We start from the raw sequence: 24,035 nt of genomic DNA, 5'->3' as shown, positions 1-24,035 counted from the left end.
AATCAACAATCTCAAGGCTACCAGAAATCCCATTAACATCGAACATGGCTGTAAACAAGGCCTGTGTTGCTAAAGCTGTTTATTGGAAAAGGATGCAAATGTGAAATGAATTTAAAAACTCAATTTGTCCAGAGAGACTCTACAAATTCTAAAATATGGATGCTTCATACACATCTTTAACCCAGCAGCACAGAAGATCTAAACAATCAGCCCAGTTTTAAGATTAGTCACTAGTTCAGTATCTGACCGAATATTTCCCCTTCTGTTCCTGAGACATGGTGTTAAGTAATGGCCAGAAAAGTTTTTTCTGGCCAAAGTTTTTGCAGAACATTATAATGTCACAGTGAAGCTGACCTATTACCTATTAGATATAAAATGTTGTCACTTCATCATTTTATTCTATCATACATTTGTGTGAAATTCAAAACAAATTCTTGTGTCATGGCAAAAAACATGTTTTGTGAGGTCACACTGACCTTTGACTACCAAATTCTAATCAGTTTATCCTTGAGACCAAAAGGGCATTTGTGCCAAATTTTTGAAAAAAAAATCCCCCAAGGCCTTTTTTGAGACATCCCATGACATGAGAATGAGACAGACGAGGTCACCACCAAAATCTTCAGCTTTCTTGAGATATCGCATTCAAGGCACGGAAGCATGAAAAATATAAATCGGATCTAGTTTGAGCAAAAAAAAATATATATATATGTATGTATATATATATATATATATATATATATATATACACATATATGTATATATATACATATATATAATGTATTTATATATACATATTAACTCAATGTCTACTCACTAGCTTTTTTCAGACCTTTCAAATGCATCTTATGGTCTTTCTCAGTGGACCAAGTTTTCCCAGTTTTCATGGAGATGGCACAGTTGTCACTACGTGACTTTCAATTCTTACCAACATACATGAAGACAATTGAGCCATCTCTATTACAACCAAGGGAATTCTATTTGCAAAAGATAGCCATTAGATGAGATTGAAAGGTCTGAAAAAAAGCTGGTAAGTGGGCATTGAGTTACTTTTACTGGCTTCACACATTAGCCTTCCCTTGCCTGTTAAAATCATATTGAGCTTGAAGAACAAAAAGCCACTGGTGTCCCTTGAAATAAATCACTATCCTACTGGTTTATGGTTAACTTCTGTAATATCAGACCTACTGTAACTGGTTAAAAATGCTGTACTGTATGCAGTATGTAGTCTACTGCTCCACTGTGTATTGTCTTACCTCGTCTCTGTGGTTCTTGATAGGAAGGCAAAGAATACTCTGGGTTTTGTAACCTGTGATCTGGTCCACCTCAGCATTGAATCTGGGGTCCTGGGGAGGCAAAGCAGAATTCAGTCCCATCTTTAAAGTAATGCAAATTGTGTCCAGTAGGGTCAGATCTACATTTTGATATCTGGTTTTAATAATCATATTGTGTCTGGTCAATGCCTGTATCACCACTTACATTGTTACTACATACTTGCTGAAATGCTTAATAATTCTAATTAACCATCTGCTGCCTGTTGACTTGTGAAGCTTGGGATTTTTCCACATGTTGAAGGAATGTGCAGTGAGAGATACTTGGGTTTTTGAAGAGTTTTGAGTGTGATGTCTGTCTTGAGCCTTTCCAGAACCAAAATCATATAAGCACAAGGGCCAAAAATAGATTAAAAAGTGTTCTGGTCTGCTAAAGCGTAAACTAGAATCGTCAGCCAGACATGCTAACAGTTGCAGTGATGCAATGATTGAATGATAGCAAACTCTGCTATCAGGGTGTGAATGTTAGCTGGTCTGTCCTGCTCCTCTTTGGATTTAGAATAATGTCCAGCTACCCAAAGCTAACTTACTTGTTCTTAACACAAAAGTCCTCATCCCAAAACGGATGGAAAGGCCAGGAGCCTGCCTTCATCATGGCAGCTGCCAGTCAGTTTTTTTTTATATGCAGAATAGGTAAATTAGGAAATAATATGTGGTTTATGGATACCTTTGGATGCTATAGTATGGTTGGACTATATATTTTGCTGGATTAAGATCATCAGGACTACTGGCAGTGTGTGAGAGATGAACTGATAGTTGCTAGTTGCTGATAGTCTGTTCTTTTAATAATTAAAAAACACCTCAGGAGGGCCTGCAGACGAACTGTCATATTTCTGATTGTTTTAAACCTTTGTATCAATCTCTCCTTATAAAGCAAGTGACCTGAAAACATGGAGTATTTTAAAATCAACTCATGTAGCTAATGTTAGCTTAATTAGCTAGTTCTCTAGATCTGATTAAATCTATCAGCAACAGCTGTCATTTCAGCCAACAAATTGGATGGAATGGAACCAATTTTCCTCTGAAAATTGGTTAAAAAATTACTAAGAATTGTGAAGGGTAAATTTGTCACTAACTATAACTAGCATGTTATCCAAGAACAGGCATAGCAACAGTAAATTAGGGCGGGATTTAAAGAATAGTCAATTGAGGCCCTGTCTATACATATCCAGATGTTTTTATAAACAGATAATTTTCCCCTCCATATATAAATAAAAAAATAAATCCATCCACACCACCTCATTTTACAAAATATCTCTGTCTACACAAGAACGCTAAAACTACTCAACGACTCAAAACACTCGCTGGGCCAGTAGGTGGCCATTGCCAATTATTTGTCAAATACCATAGAAGAAAATTCTGAGCATGTGCAGCAAGCTTATTTACATTTGGCAGTATTAACAAATCAACTTGCAAAACAATGGAAACTGTAGCAGATTATTTATTTATTCAAATCTTATATTGTACACATTGTATTTGTTACCATGGTGAAGTCAAACAAAGCCCAAGAAAATGTTGATTGGGAGTTTTGTTACAAAAAACATGTGGACATATTGGTGGCGTTTCAGGAGCAGTACCCTGATAAGGGAGACTCAGAAAAGGTAGGGAAAGAATTTCCACATTCAAAAAAACATGGTGAACAGAGCAATACTGTCAACTAAGCTCAAGACCATCTGGGCGAAGTACTGTGGGGCAGTCAACACTGGATGCCAAAGTGGACATGGCAGAGTGGTGACAATGAACTTCAAGCTCTGCAAGCAGGTTTGGGATGGCTTGCCTGTGACGAGATTGATATCTGCTGGCATTGAGTCCTCCCCTGCCAGTCTGGATCCAGCTTCAGATTCAGAGGTCTGTCTACCAACAGTACCAGTGTCAAGTGATTGTTTCGGTAAAAGGCAGCCTTGTAACAACTCTGGTAAAAAAGATAGACACACAGGAGGCAGAGCAGGGTTATAAAGAGCTTGGTCTTTACTTCAGACCAAAAACGTAAAACACTAACAATGAGTTTAAAAAAAAAAACACTCACAAAACAGACGGGGAGAAGGTAAACTCCTTAAATCCAGAACAGTTTCAAAAGTCCAGAGAGGTTGGAAGAGGGGACCAGTGGACTACTTCTTACAGTTTGACTCATGGCTCTGGGAAGATGTAACTGCACAGCCACAGTATTAATGATTTTGGAGAATGGGAAGGGTCCAAAAAACCTGGGTGCCAGCTTACGACTTTCCACACCGAGAGGCCCGAATAAGACCTGCCCAAGCCCTTTTCCAGGTAAGGTGACAATGACGAACAAGGGCCTGAGCAGATGGTACAGCAACCTCACCCTCTTGGTCCGGAAACAGTGGTGGTTGACACCCATAAACACAATGAAAGGGAAACAGACCAGTGGCAGAAACGGGAAGTGAGTTGTTTGCATATTCAATCAATACCAATTGTTGACTCCACAGAGATGGATTCTGGGAGACTAGACATCTTAGACCCGTCTCCAGTTCCTGATTGTAATGTTTTGTCTGACTGTTGGACTGGGGATGAAAGTGCAGAGGAGAGGCTGGCTGTGGCACCAATCAGTTGGCAGAAATCCTTCCAGAAACAGGACACAAAATGATGCCAACTATATGAAACGACATCCTGTGGCAGACCATGCCAAAAGAGACAGACAAAAAAATATGAGACAACATGGCTTCTGCTTCGCCTTGGCAGAGGGGAGTTTGGCCAAAGGAACAAAGTGTGCCATCTTGGAGAAGCGATCTATTATGGTGAGTATAACAGCGTTACCTTCAGGGGGGTCAAACCAGTGTTTGTCACTGGTTTGACAGGACACACATATCTATGGACTTTGTGTCCATAGATATGTGGGACCAGATCGGGGAGATCGATGGCGCAGTCATATGGTCTGTGAGGCGGCAGAGAAGTAGCACGGGCCTTCTTGAAAGTCTCCTTCAAATCCATGTAAGCAGAGGGGGCACCAGACAGATCAGGGAACTCTGAGGAGGAGTCAACAGGCTTGGGGAGATCAGTGGGAGGAGCAGACAGGAGATAAGATGAGTGATACCGGTTACTCCAGCCCAGGATAGTGCCAGTAGATCAGTCTAAATGCAGGTTGTGCTTAGTTAGCCATGGATAACCATGAATGAGAGGAAGTTCAGGAGAGTCAATAATGTAGAAAGAAATAGTCTCAGAATGGTTACCTAACATGAGGAGGATGAGGTCTGGAGTCCGGAGAGACACATGACATAGGAGACAACCATCTAAGTAAGGCGTGGGCCACTAGAGAAGAAGGGAGAGACTCAAGTTGCAGCTGGAGCTGGCGAGCGAGGCTTTAATCCATGAAGCTTTCATCGGCTCTGGAGTCCACGAAAGCAGCCAATTCCAAAGAAACCGAAGAGGCAATATTGGCCTGGGTGATTGCACGGGAGGGTCTTGTAGAAGTAGCTCTGCTCACCCTCCATTCACTGATGAACATGGCATTTTACCGGACATGCTGCCAGGAAATGTCCTTGGAGACCGCAGTAGATGCATCTTCCCTCCCTAAGGTGGCGCTGTCGCTCTTCAGGGGACAGACGAGCGTGGCCCACCTGCATAGCTTCCTCCTTTACCCCAGAAGATGCAACAATTTCCTTGCTGGAGCTCCCAATAGAACTGAAATGATGTTTGGTTGGAGACCAGGAATTAGACTGCCCCAAGTGGACTGGAGTTCTCCTCTCAGCATGATTCTTCTCTGTCTGTCTTTCTTTCTTTCTTTCTTTCTTTCAAAAAGGTGATTATCAATTCTGATAGCAAGTGTAACCAGTGCATTAAAGTCTGTGGGTAAGTTTAATGGAGCAAGGTGATCTTTAATATCGTCAGAAAGACTGTGCAGGAATTTAATAGACAGGGACTTAGTGTTCCATTCACTGTCAGTAGCCAGAGTCCAAAAACGAATGGCATGGTCTGCCACACAGCTGTCTCCCCGTTTAAGAGCCAACAAACCCCGGGCTGCCTCACGACCAGGAGTACAATGTCCAAAAACTCTTCTTAAAGCATCTGAAAAAGCCTTCTCGGATTGGCAAACTGGAGACTGTCTGTCCTTCTCAGCTGTAGCCCACTCCCGTGCCCTTCCAGTGAGGTTGGTGATCATAAAGGCAACACAGGAATGTTCAGTGAGAAATGATGACAGCTGGAGGCCAAAAGTCAGGGAGCAGAGAGTCAGAAAGGAGCGGCAGGTCTCAGGATCCCCATCATACCTTTCAATGGGTGGTGCATGTGGTTCATGGCAAAGGGCAGGCTGGAGATCAGGCATTGCTGCAGGGGCAAGAGGGGTTAAGGCAGCCAATGCCAGAACTTGGCTGTTGAGGAGCGCCAAAAACTGCTGAGTCTGGGCTGTGAGTGCATGCAACTGCTCCTTCATGGTATTCTGGAAGGCATCTTGAAGCTCTTGGACACCTCGGACTAACTTGTTCAACGCCTGTTCATGGTCTTGCAGCCACTGCTCTTGAGAATGAAGTGCAACACGGAGAGCATCAATCTTTGCTGAGTCTGACATGGCCAGATTGTACTGTAACAACTCTGGTGAAAACTCAGACTCACACGCAAAGACACACAGGAAGCAGAATGGGGTTCAAAAAAAGCTTGGTCTTTACTTAAAACCAAAAACGTAAAACACTAACAATGAGTTTTTAAAAAATAAACCTCACAAAACAGAGTAGGCAAAATCCTTACAGAATAAAACACAGTAATAGCTAGACAGCAATGACACGAGAGAACAAAGACAATCTGGCAGAGACATGAGGATCTGGAGGGTATGTATACACAGGGATGGCTAAGAGGGGGCAGGTGAGTAAGAGGCAGCAGGTGTGGTTGATGAAAGGCAGGAAAACACAGGAAACTGCAATTACACAAGAGGTCAGTACTTCAAAATAAAACAGGAAAAAAACAAACAAAATCCAGAATGTTACAAGCCTAATTGGACCAAGGTGGACTGTTATGGCTTGACAGACCTGTCTCACAATGTTTGAGACAGTCTGCAAGCCAAGGCATTAGCTGTCTTCCACAGTCTCCCCTTGTCGCTAAAGTAGTAAAAAGATCTCATTACCGTTGATTTTCCTTCAATGTAAAGATAGAGGACCTCACTCAAAGATACAAGTTTTGTTCTGGACATGCAAAAGTTTTATTTCCACTCCTCACTGACGAAAATCTTCTTCTCAAAATTGTCCCACCATCTGCTGGTTTGGCTGGGCCTGATCAAAAAATCGTTGTTTCTGGCGGACTTTAAACTGCTGACATTGTGGTGGATCAAATTACAATGTGCAAAGCAAATCTGTGTATCATTCATTCATTCGTTTTTCAAAATAAAACCAAATATGAAAAAACTAAATAATGACTTGTTTTTTCAATATTTGTTTCCAGAACCAAAATGAAAAAATAGATAACGACTCGTTTTCCGATTCTCTGTTTAAATGGAAAATGGAAAAAACGGATAACGGGCTGGGATTCGGGCCTTTCATACACTTTCAATATTTTCATCTCTCACACATTGTGTGACCCGGAAGCCAAGTTTTTTTGTTTTTTTTAATAATTATTATCATTATTATTATCATTATTATTATTATTATCATTATTATTATCATTATTATTATTATGATTATTATTGAAGAAATATACAAAGATATCGCACAAAATATCGGGACAAAATCGTTACATCAGTGAATAAAGGCAAAAAATAAATAAATAAAGGAGGCTTGAGGTACTTGTATAGGAACTTATATAAGAGATCTGCAGAGGGAGGTGTCGGTAGCGTAGTGGATAGTGCTGGCGCCCCGTGTGTAGAGGCGATGCCTCGCTGCAGCAGTCGCAGGTTCAACCCCGGCTTGCAACCCTTTGCTGCAAGTCAACCCCCACTCTCTCTCTCTCACCCCATTTCACTCTGTCCTGTTGATTAAAGGCAAAAAGCCCAAAAAATAATCTTTAAAAAAAAAAAAGAGATCTGCGGAGGAACTTTTGGACTTTGCAGAGGAGCGCTCCATTCTCAACTGCTTGTGGCCTAGTTATGACTTTATCCCTATCTTTATTCAAGAGAGTGGTATATCAGTTTGAGAGCATTATTTATTGATTTCACGTTCAGATTTTGTAATATTGTCCCTCAAACCCTGCCCTCGCACTCAAATAGCCTCTGCTTGCGCTTAGATCTACTCTGTTTCTGCTCAAACTGTGTGCTCACACTCAGATACCATGTTACTCACGCTCAGATACCATGTTGCTCGCACAGATTTCCTGCTCGAGCTTCGGCTTTTCTCCTCGCGTATATGTGTATGTGTATATATGTATGTGTATGTGTGTCTAAAACCATGGGGGAGGAACACTAGACTGATTTCAGAATAAAACTCTACACAAAACAGGTCTAATATTCTCGTGTTTAGAAGTAGGCCTACACCTATTGATATTTCAGTAAGATGCCTTTTCTGATCTGCTGTTGATGTTGATATTGTTTGCTTTTGCAGTAAGTGGACTAAAACCTAGGCCTACACTCTGTATTAGGGCTGCAGAATTAATTGAATATTAATCATGATCACGATGTTGGATACCTACAATAAAATGAACATGATCAACTGGGATATTGACATTTAAAATATGTGCTCCGCCTCCACTCATAGAAAGCTCTGCTGCAAATCAAATCAAGAACTACTTAAACTAACAGCCAGCAATGGCGGTTCTAGGCCAGTTTCAATGGGGGGGCCAAGCTAGGGCCAGTCCTTTTGATACAGGGGCACATACAAGTATGGTCAAATATCTAAGTCTGAACAATAAGATATATATGTGTGCAGGGGGGTCCGGGGGCATGCTCCCCTGGGAGAAAATTTTGTATTTGATTTAAAGGCATCAATCTGGTGAATTCTGAGAGCCAACTTATGATGGCAGAATATGCCTAGATTTCAACATCTTTGTGCTTTTTATGTGTGAAAAATGTTCTATTTTTACTGATAAAAACACTAGTGGTATGTTATGGGGTTACACTTAAAATACGGCTAAGGATTAGTGGTTAAACATTTCAGTAATCAAAAGAAAAATGACTGATGTACTGATCTGCCTCTGGAGGGCTATTTTAATATTTAAAATCATGTGCAGACAAAATATTCTTTTAAAACTCTCACACTCACAAGTACAGTTACAGATACGCAAAACAATACAAAATATGCAAAACGAAAGGAAAACAAAAGGTGAGATTCAAATAAATTACACACAAACAGGCACAAATTACTGCTTTCCTCCCTCCCCCTCGATTTGCAAGTACAGCACCCTAAATCAGAGCATTTCAAAAGCCCTCTGGTAATTGAATGCCTCTGGGACAGTCTCATTTATGGCAACCCACTGGATCCGTGGCGTGCGCGATCCGGCCGAGGCGCGGGTGCCGGAGCTAATCGCGGCCATTCAAGTAGCTGCTCCACCAGCCACAGCCTAGAAGCGGCTCGGCTCGGCGCTCCGCTCCGCTAAAATTACACGGCGCGTCAATTGCACAGACCAAATGAGTCAAACAGGAAGTCAGGTGCAGAAAAGACGAGAGTATCCGGTCGATTTTCAAAATAAAAGACCCATGAAAACTCCGGATCGTATTTCACATCGCTACATCAACATGATGTGACAAGCATGAGTCAAATGAAAAGGAAAAAGTTTTCAGAGCTTACCTCAATGGTGCTGTATGTTGCCGTGCAGGCTCAGAGTTGTCTTAAATACAGCCACACAATTCTCTACTGATGTTTTCTGGGTGTTTTCAAGAATGCTCACGAAGTGGATGTCACTATTCCTCAATATTCCGCTTAGAAATGCGGTTTGCTCTATCAACTCAAGCTCACATTAGCGCCAGGAGAGCGACGTCTGTGGTGAGGCCGGGGAGGGTGAGGGGGAGGGAGGGGGGAGCCGAAGAATTCTCAGGAGGCACTCCTGCCGGTGCGCTACAGAGTGACGTTCATTTACCGGAGGCATTTTATATCTGGCCAATTTTTGGAGACTGTGGCAGGGCAAATTAGTCAATGTATGGGAAACACTGTATTTAAACACTAGAAAACTCGCGCCCTTTTCCTTCTTGTGTGGTGTATTCTGCATGATCCACTGGGTGCGCCTCTTTAAGTGGTCCGACCAGCAACCTGTTGAGGCGATTTAGGTCCGCGTTCCCTCCGACTCCTCGGCGGAGGGGCCACAGGGGGAGCCGGACTCGGAGTTATGGGGGCACTGGCCGATGCTGGCCCCCGCCTAAAACCGCCATTGACAGCCAGACTCCTCTTCTGAAGAGCCATGAAACTTTGCTTAGTGTTGCAGAGTGTAGAAGTGCAGAAGGGCAAAATGAAAATTAGACTTGCACCGATTACAATTTTTTGGGGGAAAAGTAAGAAAGCATATAGTAATTTCTTGAATAGATAAAGAAGTGAAAATATCTCCTGTGGAAAATTCACACAGGTCTTCACATCTACAGAGTGCAGTGTTACGGACATTCTTATTCTAACAACTAGAAAAAAGGTGCACATTCTTCAGCACGCGGACACGCGCATCTTCGGCACGTAGACACGCGCCTCATCTGTTTCGGGAGGCACAGTGCAGCAGTGAGAGCTCCGCAGTTAAATTTAACACGGACAACTAACAACTTTCTCCTTCTCTCTTTTGATGTGTGTGCGTGAATGATTAAGGTGAGAAGTTGCCCATGTTTCACTTCCTCACATTGCCCAAGCCGTGAGTTGCACATGTGCGTGTGCGCGCTGTTGATGTTAGACGATGTCAATCATGCGCCGCGGCGGGAATTTGACCGGCATTTTAAATTGGCATATTTTAGACTGACCTGCCAGTCGCAGGTCATGGCCGATCACGTGAAAATCGGCCCAATTCCGAGCACTGCCTATTAATCAGTGCAAGTTTAATGAAAATCATCCATCCATTAACCATCATCATTCGTTGTTTGGAAGTAGTTTGAAATCAGAGGAGAACAAATCATGTCCAAAGAGTGAATGAGAATGAGACTGGTCTCTGCACTGCAAAGCAACATCTTTCCAGACTCATATGTAGCAAAGGCAATAGACAATGCTTCAAATATGGATGTTGCTGCAAGAAGCTACATATTCTAAAACATGGATGCTTCACACACATCTTTAACACAGAAGATCCATAAAATAAGCACAGTTTCAAGGTGGATCTTTTTGGATATAAAATGTTTTCACTTTATCATTTTATCCTATTAGACATTTGTGAAATTTTGTCATAATAAGAGTTTGAATTCTTAAGTTATGGCCAAAAGTATGTTTTGTGAGGTCATACTGACGTTGGCCCTTGACCACCAAATTCTAATCAGTTGATCCTTGAGTCCAAATGGACAATTATGCAAAACTAAGGAAATTCTGTATTGCATTCATGAGAATAAGATGGGCACAAGGTCCTAGTGACCTTGACCTTTGACCACCAAAATATGTTCAGTTCATCCTTAAGTCAACGTTGACATTTATGCTGAATTTTAGAAAATTCCCTCAAGGTCTTCTTGAGATATAGTTCAGGAGAATGAGACAAACCAGGTCACAGTGACCTTAACCTCTGACCTATGCCCAACAAAATCTAATCAGTTCATTGTTGATGAACAATGAATAATCTTGATAAACTACAATTGCCGCCCCACAGTTGTATGCCTCTGTATGTTTCTCTTACAGTTTACATCTGTGTCTGTGAAAACACGGATGCTTCACACACATCTTCCCCCAGATGGCACAGATCTATGCAATCAGCACAGTTTCAAGGTGGATACCCAAGATTAGTGTCACCAATTCAGTATCTGACCAAGTGACTCCCCTTTTCCTTTCTGAGTTAGCATGTTGAGTAATGGCCAGAAAAGTGTTTTATGCAAAATATTTTCATGTAACAGAGATGTTGACCTTTGACCTTTTGGATATAAAATGTCAGCACTTCATAATTATATCCTGTTAGACATTTGTGTGAAAGTTTGTCATAATCAGCACAAGAACCCTTGAGTTATGGCCAAAAATGTGTTTTGTGAGTTCACACTGACCTTGACCTTTGATCTTTGACTTCCAAATTCTAATTAGTTTATTCCTCAGTCCAAGTGGACATTTGTCAAATGTGAAGTAATTTCCTTAAGGTGCTCTTGAAATATTGTGCTCACAAGAATGAGACAGACAAGGTCAAAGTGACCTCGACCTTTGACGTATGACCACCTAATTCTAATCAGGTAATCACTGACTCAAAGTAGATGTTTGTGCCAAATTTGAAGAAATTCCCTGAAGATGTTTTTCAGATATCTCGTTCCCGAAAATGAGATGGATGCAGGGTCACAGTGACCTTGACCAGACAGAGATAGACTCTTTTCAAGTCAAGTCAGTTTGTTGGCTGAAATGACAGCTGTCATCTTACGACACCCCCATGCACACCACTTCCACATGCATGCAGAGAAATCCAAAGCTTATTTGATATAAAAGTACTTCTTACACAAGCCACAACAGCCTTTCACTACAGCAAACTTCACTCCAGAGCAAGAACACCATCTGCCCACAAAGTACACAACTATCTTTTAAAATCCAAGAAATATGTGGCAGGGGGACATGAAATCAAAACGAAACTCATTGAATGATAGAGATAAGTCCTGTAGAGTTTTTCCCTCATATGGTATATTGCATTTTGGATACAGCACAGTGCAGGCATCGATAAGTACATCACCACCCCAGCCTGTAAATTGGTTTGGCCCAGGCTTTTGCCTGTCGAGTCCACAGAGGGCTGAACTAATACAAACAAGCAAAGGGGGGTCTGTTTCTTATCGTATGTAATCCTGATCAGACTAATGAGAAGATAAATATCCAGTCAGAAGGCTAGGGAGTCCCTCAGACGACGCAGATGAACTTCCTGGAAGCAGTATCAGGTTCTACAGCAACACACACACACTCTTGCACTAATACAGCCTGTAGCACACACTCAAATAATCTAGAGTATTATTGTACATGTACTAAGTTGGTTAGTGCTCAGCATGATACACACACACTTACTGTATACACATACTAATACTGGATTACACAAAAACACATTTTTTGTGCACCCACAGAGACACACACACACACACACACACACTTATATTTCATTATGCATATTCATATGTGCTTACAGGTTTTGATTGCACATGTTCATGCACAAAGACACACACTCTCAAAACCACACTTGAACCCTCAAGGGCATTAGATGAGAGGGTGCACACACACACACACACACACACACACACACACACACACACACACACACACACACACACACACACACAGCAAACTAATTGGATGCAGGTGGACCGTCCCATCAGCTGCTCTTGTTCTTCATTTGTCATTTTCTCGCTATGTCTCCTCTCACGCATCTCTTTCTCCCTCTCCCACTCATCATCATCATCATCATCATCATCGTCTTGTGGTTGGCAGGCAACCAGATGACAGTACTATCAAAGGAGAGGGTGCACAGCAGGAAATCTCTCTCTCTCTCTCTCTCTCTCTCTCTCTTTCTGCCTGTCTCTCTCTTTCTCCTTCTGTCTCTCTCTCTCTCTCTCTCTCTCTCTCTCTCTCTCTCTCTCTCTCTCTCAAGTTGAAGTTCAAGCTGCTTTATTGGCATGACTGCATTCAAAACAATGTTGCCAAAGCATATTAACACAATATAACACAAATATAACGAGCATAAACAATAACAATACATTTATAATAATTGCAATTAAAAAAAAACAAACATGGAAAGCATGAGTGGCTATGGCAGGGTAAAAGTCATAAAGAAATGCATTTATACGACAGATAAATTATCAATATATAAACAATTATCAATCATCATGTGTGATGTGAAGTTGATGGCAGGTTGTTACATATTTTGCCGCCAGTACACAACATTCCTCCCTCTCTCCCAGTAGGACCGGAAGTTTCTCTAAGTTATTCCAGTGCAAGAACTCTAGGAATATCTTTATTATTTTTGCAAAATACTCTTCTCTAATGCATTTATATTTGTCACATTGAGTTAAGAAGCGCAGCTCAGTCTCTACTGTTCCCTGGTCACAGTGAGAACACAACCTCTTCTCTCTGGGCAGCCAGCTCTGTTTGCGTTGGCCGACTTCTACTGCTAGGTTGTGCTCACTCAGTCTGTATTTAGTCATCGTTTTCCTCATATTCCTATCAGACACTGTGCTCAGGTAGGTTGCCACAGAGTACTGTCTGTTGAGGGCTTTATACGTTTCCATTTTGCTCTGGGATTTTATTAGTTCTGTCCAATATTCTCTGTATTTTTCTTTTTCTTTTGTCATAATTTGGTTGGGTCTAATTTTCGGGGGGCATGTGTCCTGAAGCTGAGGTGGTTGTGATGTAGTGACTTGAGTGGTTGAAGGTTCGGTCAGACTCTGGACAAGCAGGTAGAGGGGACTCCTTTGTGGGTTCAGCTCCTGGCAGCATAGGGCTTTATAGGAAAATGAGAGTGGGTCACTTGTTTTAATGTGGTTCCAGAAATTTAGGGCTCATTTTTTGATATTTAACAGTAGAGGATATTGGATACTAATTCAGCTCTGCATGCAGAGTTTAGAGTTCTTCTCTGCACCTGGAGGAGACTTCTGCAGAACTCTGCATGCAGGATTTCAATTGGATGTTTGTCCCATTTTGTCCAATCTTGCTAAGTTTGTGCACCCCACACCTCGCTGCCATACAATGCAATCGGTTCGATGATTGATTTGAATATTTTGAGCCATGTTTTTATTGGTAGTTCAGTGTTTATTGATCTCTTGATGGCATAGTAAGCCCTTTTTGCTTTGTCTTTTAGATCATTCACAGCCATGTTAAAATTCCCTGTGTTTGAAATGTTTAGTCCTAAATATGTATGTATGGTTTGTTTGTTCAATGAGGTTGTTTCCAATTTTGAAACTGTTATTGTTTCTCTGTAATCTGCATCTTTTCTGAAAAATAAGCACTTTGGTTTTGGGTTGGTTAACTGTCAGGGCCCAGGTTTGACAGTATTTTTCCAGTTCTGATAAGTGTTGCTGTAGCCCCTCTTTTGTTGGAGACAACAGGACCAGGTCATCAGTATAGAGGGGACACTTTATTACAGTCTCTTGTAATTTCAGTCCAGGTCCAGGAGAATTTTCTATTTGTTTTGCCACTTCATTGATATATATGTTAAATAGGGTGGGGCTGAGGTTACAGCCCTGTCTTACTCCACGTCTCTGGAAGAAAGATTCTGTTTTCTTGGTTCCAATCTTAATTGAGCATTTTCCATTAGTATACATTGATTTTATCAGGTCGTATACTTTTCCTCCAATACCACTTTCAATTAATTTAAAGAAAAGGCCTTTGTGCCAGATTGAGTCAAAGGCTTTTTGAAAATCCACGAAACAAGCATACATTTTCTCATTATTTTTGTGCACATAAGTATCAATTAAAGTGTGCAGTGTGAAAATATGGTCTGTGGTTCTGAATTTAGGGAGGAATCCAATTTGGCTTTTGCTTAATAGCTGATGTTCTGTAATGAAGTCTCTCTCTCTATCTCCCTCTCTCTCTCTCTCACACACACACACACACAAAAAGTGAGACACTGTTCTGTGTTCCCTGACGAATAAAGACAGTGAAGTATCATAATCAGTCTTAAAGGCACTGTATGTAAGAATGTGGCCAAAACGGTTACTGCACTCAAATTCAAAATACTGCCACGAGTGGTGTCCGCCCCCCATCCCCTACAGATTCGAGGTTGCTGCTCTGTGCTGAATTGCTGCATTGTGCTCCGGCGTCCGGCAAAAATAGAAGTCCTGTGCATCTGTTGCGGAGGGCTCCGGAGTGCCGCAACTGAGACGGAGCCGGAACGCAGCACAGCCACAGCCGGTGGAAACACACATTGACTAGAATTGAATCCTATCGGCTCCGCTGCCGTGCCGGAGCGCAGACGCAACCAACACGCATCTGGTGGAAATTGGGGGTGATTTGTTTGCCCACGGGCGGCTGCCGTGGCAGGGCCGCATCACCGCGTCCTTGATCTTCGGTTTTCCAGCGGACTGTTCGAGCAAGTCCCGCTTCTCTGCTGCTAATGCTGCTGCCGGGATACAGCGGAGGAGGCTATGTACCGGGACACTGCTAATGCTGTTTGCCATGCTGCTAACGTTTGTTTCTCAAAAATTTTTGGGAATCATAACGTGTTTAGTCACACCGTCAGCCATTGTAGCTCAGTCGTAACTGTAACTGATGCTGAGACTCTACTGACTGCGTGACTGGTAGACGGCGGTGGGTGGCGCAACAGGCCAAAACACAAATTCAAAACATAAACATGATTTGCAGGCCGTAAAAATTTTTTTTAAATGCGAATATTCTGGCTGTACTATTGTTGTCGGTGAGATCAGTATGTTATATTAACATTAATTCTTAATCTCTATATTAGGAGGATTTTAAAACTATTTGCTTTAGATTTCTTACATATAGCTCCTTTAAAGCTTGTTGTAAGATATTTTCATGGCAGTGAGGCAAAATCTTTAATCAGCTTGGATTCAAATGCAGGGTTCATTTTTATAACCAGTGGCACATATGAGCACATGGATCAGGAGTAGGAACACATTGAATCATCGGTCACACATCGGTATCGGCTGATATTCACCTCGTAAACTGTCATTGGAAATGGCAAGTAGCAGCGGGTGCGCGGTCCTACCGGGGATGGTAGAAAACAGGTTTGGGACGAACAGAGACCGTACCATTCGGGATGAAAGGATGCAGTAAACAAATTTGTGGTGAAATCAGCGGCTGGTGGCTGCAAGTAACAGCTCATGGAGGTTTCACTGAGTTACATTATGATGCATTCAAGCTTAATTCAGTAAACCTAAGTATAAGGCAAAGGTAAATTAGGATGTTCTCATGATGTGTTCAATGTAAAACGTCAATAAATACATTTGTTTGAAGTTGTCTGAAATTTGTTGATGTTTTAATAGCAATATAAAATAGATACTAGAGAGCCAATTATAATGTATTTTATATAGTGAAAAGGCTTTGGAAGCAGTCATTTTTGTTAAAAAGATATTTTTTATGTAAAAGGCTATATTTTGGGTTGTTTCATTAATGTGTATGATGTGTATGATGTAATGAAGGACGTAATGACTTTAAAGAAGTTTAGTTATTTTTTTATAGTTTATTTCAATGTTTCTCTGGCACAAAACAAAATAATATAAAAACATCAGCTATCAGCCAAATTGCTTTTCTGAATATCTGTATTGGTATCAGCCAAAGTGAAATTGTGATTTTAAATATCTGTATAGGTATTGGCTATTGGCCAAATTGTTATTTTAAACATTGGTATCAGTATTGGCTATCAGCCAAATTGTTATTATAAATATCTGTATCCACTATTGGCCAAATTGTTTTGATTAACATCTGTATCGGTATCAGCCATTAGCCAAATTGTTATTTTAAACATCTGTATCTATATCGGCTATCGGCATTACTCCATTTACCTGCATATACCCTCCACTTCACCACTGACTAGCGATAATCACTGAATGAGTGATACTGCCAATGCTAGCTGGCTCCCACCAGACCTGGGTGGTCCATAATGCAATAAACTGAAGAGTAGCAAAATTAACCAACAGACCATCATGTGTAACTGCTTAAAAATATTCTTGGCGGGGGCATCGGTGGCTTAGTGGTAGAGCAGGCGCCCCATGTACAAGGCTGTTGCCGCAGCGGCCCAGGTTCAACTCCAGCCTGTGGCCCTTTGCTGCATGTCACTCCCTCTCTCTCTCACCCTTTCACACCTGTCTGTCCTATCGATTAAAGGCTTAAAAATGCCCAAAAAAAAAAAAAAAAAAAAAATATATATATATATATATATATATATATACATATATATATTCTTGGAGGTGTTAAGTAATGGAGTATTTTGCATTTTGCCCTCTCAATTTTGAAGACTTGCAGATTTAGTGGATTGGGCAATTTCTCCTTGATATTTGTGGTTCTACCTTAAGTAAGTGAGATGGCTACTTAGGTAAATGTTTTATTCTAATGTTTTTATCATTTAGTTGTGTTTATTGTTGGTATTTCCTACTTTGTTGTGCTGTAGCCAACAGACAAAGTTAATACTGTTGAAAGTCCGGTTAATGGCATGGATCATGGATTAAAGACTGGAAGGGGGATTTAGCTATCCTGGCTCTGTCAAGGGTAAAGAAACACACCTACAAACACCTCTAAACCACAAATATGCCTCAAATATACATTAACAAAAAAACATGAAAATGCCAATTTATGTTTTTAGGGGAACTAATGTGCTAGAAAGTCTGTGACAGAGGAATATAAACCATATTATCCAATGACAGATTTCGAACCAGGTTTGTTTGATCATTGATTGAACATGGAAAGTGATATTGTGTGAAACCTGATCACACATAAGGTCACTACACTGAAACAGTCAGGGGTAGAATATGTGCGTGTGTGTGTGTGTGTGTGTGACTAGGGCTGCACGATATATCGTTTGAACATTGCCATCGCGATGTGCACATGTGCGATAGTCACATCGCAGGACATGCGATGTTTTCTCTTTTTTAAAACATGTAAACTTTTGTTTTGCTTCAGAAAAGCAGCTCTGAACGCCGGATTTCCACTGGATGCGTGTCCGTTGCGGAACGGCAGCGCTGGTTATCCGCTGCGTGCTCCACCGTCCGTCAATACCCACCGGCTGCATTTGGTGTGCGGTGCGGTGCAGCTCCGCCGGAAGACATCTCGGTGCACTGCCATGATTAATATCTCCTCGTCCATGGTGTTCACGGGGTGAAATGACGTCTGAAAACCTCTGACCTGTTGACTTCAGGCCTACCTCTGCCCATTATGTAGTTTTTAAGGTGTAGTGCAGGGAAATATGATCCGCCGTGAACACTGTATTTTATTTTGAAAATTAACCGGATGTTTTATTGTGTTTCTGTGCACGACTTCCTGCCCCGCACGATCTGCTCTGTGCTGAATTGCTGCGTTGTGCTCCGGCATCCGGCAAAAATAGAAGTCCTGCGTATCTGTTGCGGAGGGCTCCGGAGTGCCGGAGCTGAGACGGAGCCGGAACGCAGCACAGCCACAGCCGGTGGAAACACACACATTGACTAGAATTGAATCCTATCGGCTCCGCTGCCGTGCCGGAGCGGAGACGCAACCAACACGCATCTGGTGGAAATTGGCCTGAAGAGAGCTCTTTGCTCCGCTCCGCTCACCTCTCACAGCACTCAGCAGCCCCTCCCCCTCTCATGCACACGCTGCAGTCACACACTGAACATTAGCGACGTGCAAGAGGGAGAAACGGTAAAGGAGGATTTATGCCTGGTACACACTACACGACTTTTCTGCCCGTTCTGAAAGTCACTATGTCACATTACACGATTGTGGAGTCATAAAATCGTGCCGTGACTTGGCCGACAGACATGGCACACTACACGATAGTACACACCAATCATCCCCGGCCGTCTTTCATGACGTGTGTGATGTCATTGGATTATTCTTGTCCTATTTTTAATACTTTTACTATTATTTCAGTCACTGTGTCTGTTCATGTGCCAGCCGAAATGTTGTTGTAGTAAATTAAAAAGCACCATCAGATGGCAGGAGCTCCATTTGAAGTATCGTATGCAAACATACAAGTCACAGAATCCTCCACAACAAGTTCCTACAAATGTTTCACAATAAAAGCCTATTTAGAAAATGGAGGGATTCTCTCAGCCAAGGTTATAAGGGGCTTTTAATTTGAAACAAATTCAGGAAGTGTTGAGTTTGAAATGACGGCACGATGCAACCTTATCAAGGCAACGGGAGCAGATAAAAAGTAAAAATATAAAGATACAGAGGGATCAACAAATAACGGCCCGTTTATAATGTAGTCTGTTTCAAATGAAGCTGGTAGCCTCTGCAGTTGTGGTGAGTAAAAATCCCGCCACTATTTTTTAAATTTTCTTAGTTTAAGTCATCTGATGAAAATTCTTGTATTTTTTAATACTGCACTATATACTGCAAAAAAAAAAAAAAAAAAAAAAAATTGCAATGTAAGTTTTTTCCAATATCGTGCAGCCCTAACTGTGACCATGTAAAATCTTTACCTCATAAGCATTCTTGATATTGAGTGGCTGTCCTGTGGCAGCTACATGTCCCACAATGCCCTTGTTCCACTCCAGCCGGATGCAACTACTGGAGGACTCCTCCAGCGTGGATCCCTCCGCCACGTCAAACAGGCGGCTGACCAAGAACTTCCTGTTGGAGCTGTCCTCGCCCACCTGGGACCAAACACACACAAACACACAGCAGAATGTGGTCACATGACTGATTTCAAACATAAACAAAGAAGTTTGTGCCCCTGATTGTTGGCCTAAACCACAAACACAGCAAAGAAATGGAAATCTCATTATGAGAAAAAGTTTCACATCAACAAATCTAATGAAGATAGAACTGGAGGATCTGTTTTCTATCATCTAGAAATAAGACAACATAAAGTAATAAAGAGTAAATTAAAGCTGCATTGATCAATGTATTTTTTACATTAAGAATGGTTTAAATGACTGTGTGTAATGTAAAAAGGGTAGCTCACTGTGACTGGTCCACAGACAATTATCACTCTACACTGCAGCTCTCCTCAGCTCCATCAGGTGTTTTAGCTTAAGTTAAAACTTGTTGTTTTTGGTTGTCTGACTTAGCAAAGAAATTGAAAGCCACATACCAGAGAAGAACCCCATATGAGACTCTAATATACAGTTTGTTGTAAATTCAGTCAGTCCCTGTAAATTCTGCATGACCTTGAAATTTCATGTAATCATTGCAACCTTCCTTGCCCCTCTCTCTCTGTTTATTATAAGACTACTGCTGCACCTGTGACATAGGGCCTTTCGCAAACTGGACCCTACCCTCTCCCACTCCGTCACTGAGTGTACCTCAATTATTTGCCACCTTCACATCTGATTGAACAACGCCATTCTCACTCCAACCTTGTACCATATCAACATTTGGTCATGGACTTTCCACGTCCAGATATGACGTGCAAGGGACCGCGGGTGCACTGGTTTTGGACGTTCTGGAATCCCATGTTACATGCATTGTCTGTTTTCAAAATATACTTCCATTTTCACAGGAAATGTACAGTTTGCTTACAGTCTCTTTCAAAATAAAACACACTACGTCGGTACAACACCTTGAATTGAAGTTTTTTCCCCTTCTGCAACAAGCACACATGTTCACAGTTAGCCAACACACACACATTGTTGGGTTTAGGCAACAAAAGCCCAGGGTTGGGTTTAGGAAAAAAGAATAGAGTTTAGCTTTACATTCACACAGGAAGCAAACAGCAACCTCCCGGGTGAAAGTCAGTGGTTGTTGGACCTATCCACCACCCATCCCATCGCCCTACTCGGACTTTCACCGCCTTAACTTTCGTTGTCCCAATGTGTTCCGCCCTGACACGGCCGTTGTCGTTTTTCTGTAACGGCGACGGTTGGTATCATGCTGAAAGGACAGCTTTTTTGTCGGTGTCTGACACCGTAAGTCACTGCCCAAGCGCCGGTATTCAACAACTTTGGAGTGAGACCGGTTTGGATTGATGCACCCTTCATTAAGGTGTAGTGGAGAAATACAGCAGCAAGCTTTGGGAACTTCCCTGTCTGTGGTGGAAAAAGGAACTGGCATAACTTTTACTGCCACTTACACTCCTCCCTAGTTGGTTTGGTATGGCACTTATTTTGGCGGAGCCTTCATCATGTTATTTTCACATGCTTGTATTTATTATGTTCATGTGTAGTGTAGGGTTATATGGGGGCAGGGGCATTGAAGATGGGCCATCTTTGGATACCCCAGAAAATCTCCCTCTTTTTCACAGCCTAACGTTGGCAGGTATGCAGAGTCACAACTGTTGTTTGTTTTTGTTGCATTAGCCTTTCTTACCCTCAGGTGTGCATAAACTACATGTTATACACTTGTTTTTAAAATACAAAAAAGTGAAATTATCACTTATCGTATCAGTGTCAGCCATGAGAAGCAGGTAATTATCGGTTATCGACAGGGCCATACGGAATCTCAGCAGACTTCAGGGATATAGACACCGCTCGTGAAATGTTGTTGCTGTCTCCTCCACCTCCTTGTGCATACATGTGACAATCTTGTGTTGTATTCAGTTAGCATTAAAGTCAAACTTAGTGGTGTAGTGAGAATAAATGTCAAAAAAAGATTTGCTGTTAAATGATTGTGAATAGATAGGCAAATTAATGTTTGTTATCTATGATCCATTTTGAACGTTCCATTTTCATGGCCATATGTCCCACATTTTGTTCATTGACTTTACTAACAAATGTTCACATTTTTTTCTTGAAGTATTCATGATTAAATCAAATTCTGATTCAAAGCGTCCACTAAAATCTACTAAGTAGTACTTTTAGCCTGCTTGAGGTCATTTTAGGTTTTAATGTATTGTGTAGGGTTATTTTTGTTAAAAAACAATTGTCATCATAAATGAATATTGTCCATCACATTATGAGCAAAAAATAAAAATAAAAAATTACTCAGAATTCTGCAGATCTGATTGATAGAAGATAGATCACACGATTCCTTTCTATGAAACCAATTGGCAAATCTCATTCAGGGCACCCTATTTAAACTGCTTTGGCCTGCCTACTGTTGCTGCTTCCTCTGCAAGCCGCTCTGCAACCCCCTCCACCCCAGCATCCTTCTTTTTATGCTGTGTCTGACTTATCAATGTCATTTCTGTTTGTCATTGATTCCCAGGGGGCCTTTACTGCTCTCCCTACCTTAGGCTTTCCATGTAGGCGCACGGAAGGGCAGGGAGGCTTGCTTTCTCCGCCTTAGGCCTTTCACATAGGCGTGTGGAAGGATGAAGAGGTGTGCTCTCTCTGCCTTAGGCTTTCTGCATAAGCCTAGGAAAGGCAGAGAGGCCCCAGAACAGAGCCATACCACCAAATATAATACTGCAAATGGAAATAAAGTCCTGACAGAAATATATTAAACTGGTATAAAAATTTTCACACCGGCCAAAACCTAGTGTAAATAAGCAATTGTATAAGCAAATAATTGTGTTTTTAGGTTATTCCTTTCCTGTGAGAAAATACAGAATAGTCTTTGATCTGTGTTTTACGCAGTTGAATCCATTCTTTAACAGTGATGTTATGATATTTGCCGAGAGAGAGGGGTATGGCATGTAACAAAGGTCCCACAGCAGGGATTGAACCCGGGATGTTGCAGTAATGCGGCATGCACTTTCCTACCAAGGCACTTCAGTTATCATATTATTAAATAAATCACTTGTAATTTAATCTAATTATTAATGCAGACTGGTGCAAATCAATCACATGGCTATTTCTAAATGCCGGAATGCTTTTCACATCATAGCAAATATGCACACAGGCAAAACACTGGCTAGCAAAGGAAGACTGGCACTAACGTGATAGAATACTTCTTGCATTTGTCTGGGATACTGTTTGCTAAAACATTTTTTTAGACTCTGAATAAGTTTGAGTGAGAGCTGAGATGTGAGCATTTTGCTGGTTGTAATGAGTTTTTTAAATGTCTTTCATCAGCAGCTAGATATACTATAGAGGCCCATGTCTCACTTCCTTGTGCTCTGGCTTATCACATCTCCAGTTTAAGCAGTTAAACTGATTGTTTGACCCACAGTCCTTTCCTTCCTACCAGGAACAGTGAGTAGCGGTCTGCAGAGATCAGCTCATTGATGTGGAGAAAGATCTTATGGCAGAGCGCTGTCACATCCAGATGACTCGACACATCTTTCACCAGCTCCAGCAGCCTGGCGCAGCGGTCACCCCTGCCTCCACTACCTGCCCCGCTGCATCCACCTCCATTACCTCCCCCACCAATACCACCTTCACCCATCACTGAGCCCCGTAGGGGGACAGTTTCACGGTCAGCGTCGCTCAGAAACGTCAGAGAGCCTTCAGAGTCTTTAACCACAATGGGTCTGAGTGGGCGGTCGAACTCGGATGCTGAGATTTTGCGAGTTGGGGTGCCGGGAGCTGGGCTGGGGACTGTGGCCGGGGATGGGCAACGGTTGTCCAGTAGGTTGAGGGTAGGTGGGGAGATGGTGGAGGCAGAGGGGGGGCCTGAGTCTGAGGAGGACTGGTGAGCCCGTTGCTGTTGAGGATTTTCTTTGGAGGCAGATTGCTGGATGGTGTGGACGCGTTCAGCAAACCAGGCATTCACCATTTCCCTGTTGATGAAATAGAAAACTACAATTAACACCTTACGGTTGTATGCCCCCGCACACCAGTCAAGTTGGGCTTATAGTTTACATCCATGTCTCTGAAAACATGGATGCTTCACACACATCTTCCCCCTGGCAGCACTAAAGATCTATACAATCAGCACAGAGTCAAGGTGGGCACACAAGATTAGTGTCACCAATTCAGTATCTGACCAAATGTTTCTCCCTCTGTTCCTGAGATATGACATTGAATAATGCCCTGAAAAGTGTCTTTTGCAAAACATTATGATGTCACAGTGAAGTTGACCATTGACCTTTTGGATATATAATGCCATCACCTTATAATTCTATCCTGTTAGACATTCTGTGAAATGTCATTCTTGAGTTTTGGAGTGAAGTCATAGTGACCTTTGACCTTTGACCACCAAATTATTTTTTTGTGCCAAATTCGTGGAAATTCCCCCACAAGGCCTTCTTGAGATATCACCTTTGTGAGAATGAGATGAATGAGGTCACAATGACCCTTGACTG

The 24,035-nt window shown here is 41.9% G+C and overlaps 1 protein-coding gene across 3 annotated transcripts in view; it reads right to left on the bottom strand.

Moving 5' to 3' along the window:
• The window catches only part of pde5ab (phosphodiesterase 5A, cGMP-specific, b), a 202,325-nt gene that overhangs the window by 161,026 nt on the left and 17,264 nt on the right, over nt 1-24,035 (bottom strand). For all 3 annotated transcript variants that reach the window (XM_050066938.1, XM_050066939.1, XM_050066940.1), the window contains exons 2-4: nt 22,976-23,510; nt 19,390-19,563; nt 1,254-1,343 (exon numbers count right to left, since the gene is read on the bottom strand). In XM_050066938.1, the coding sequence (XP_049922895.1) occupies nt 1,254-1,343; nt 19,390-19,563; nt 22,976-23,510 (799 nt within the window). The remainder of the gene's footprint in view (nt 1-1,253; nt 1,344-19,389; nt 19,564-22,975; nt 23,511-24,035) is intronic.

This window comes from Epinephelus moara, chromosome 17, assembly GCF_006386435.1.
Source record: "Epinephelus moara isolate mb chromosome 17, YSFRI_EMoa_1.0, whole genome shotgun sequence".
Classification (NCBI taxonomy): Eukaryota; Metazoa; Chordata; class Actinopteri; order Perciformes; family Serranidae; genus Epinephelus; species Epinephelus moara.
This window is presented reverse-complemented; position numbering and strand designations above follow the sequence as displayed.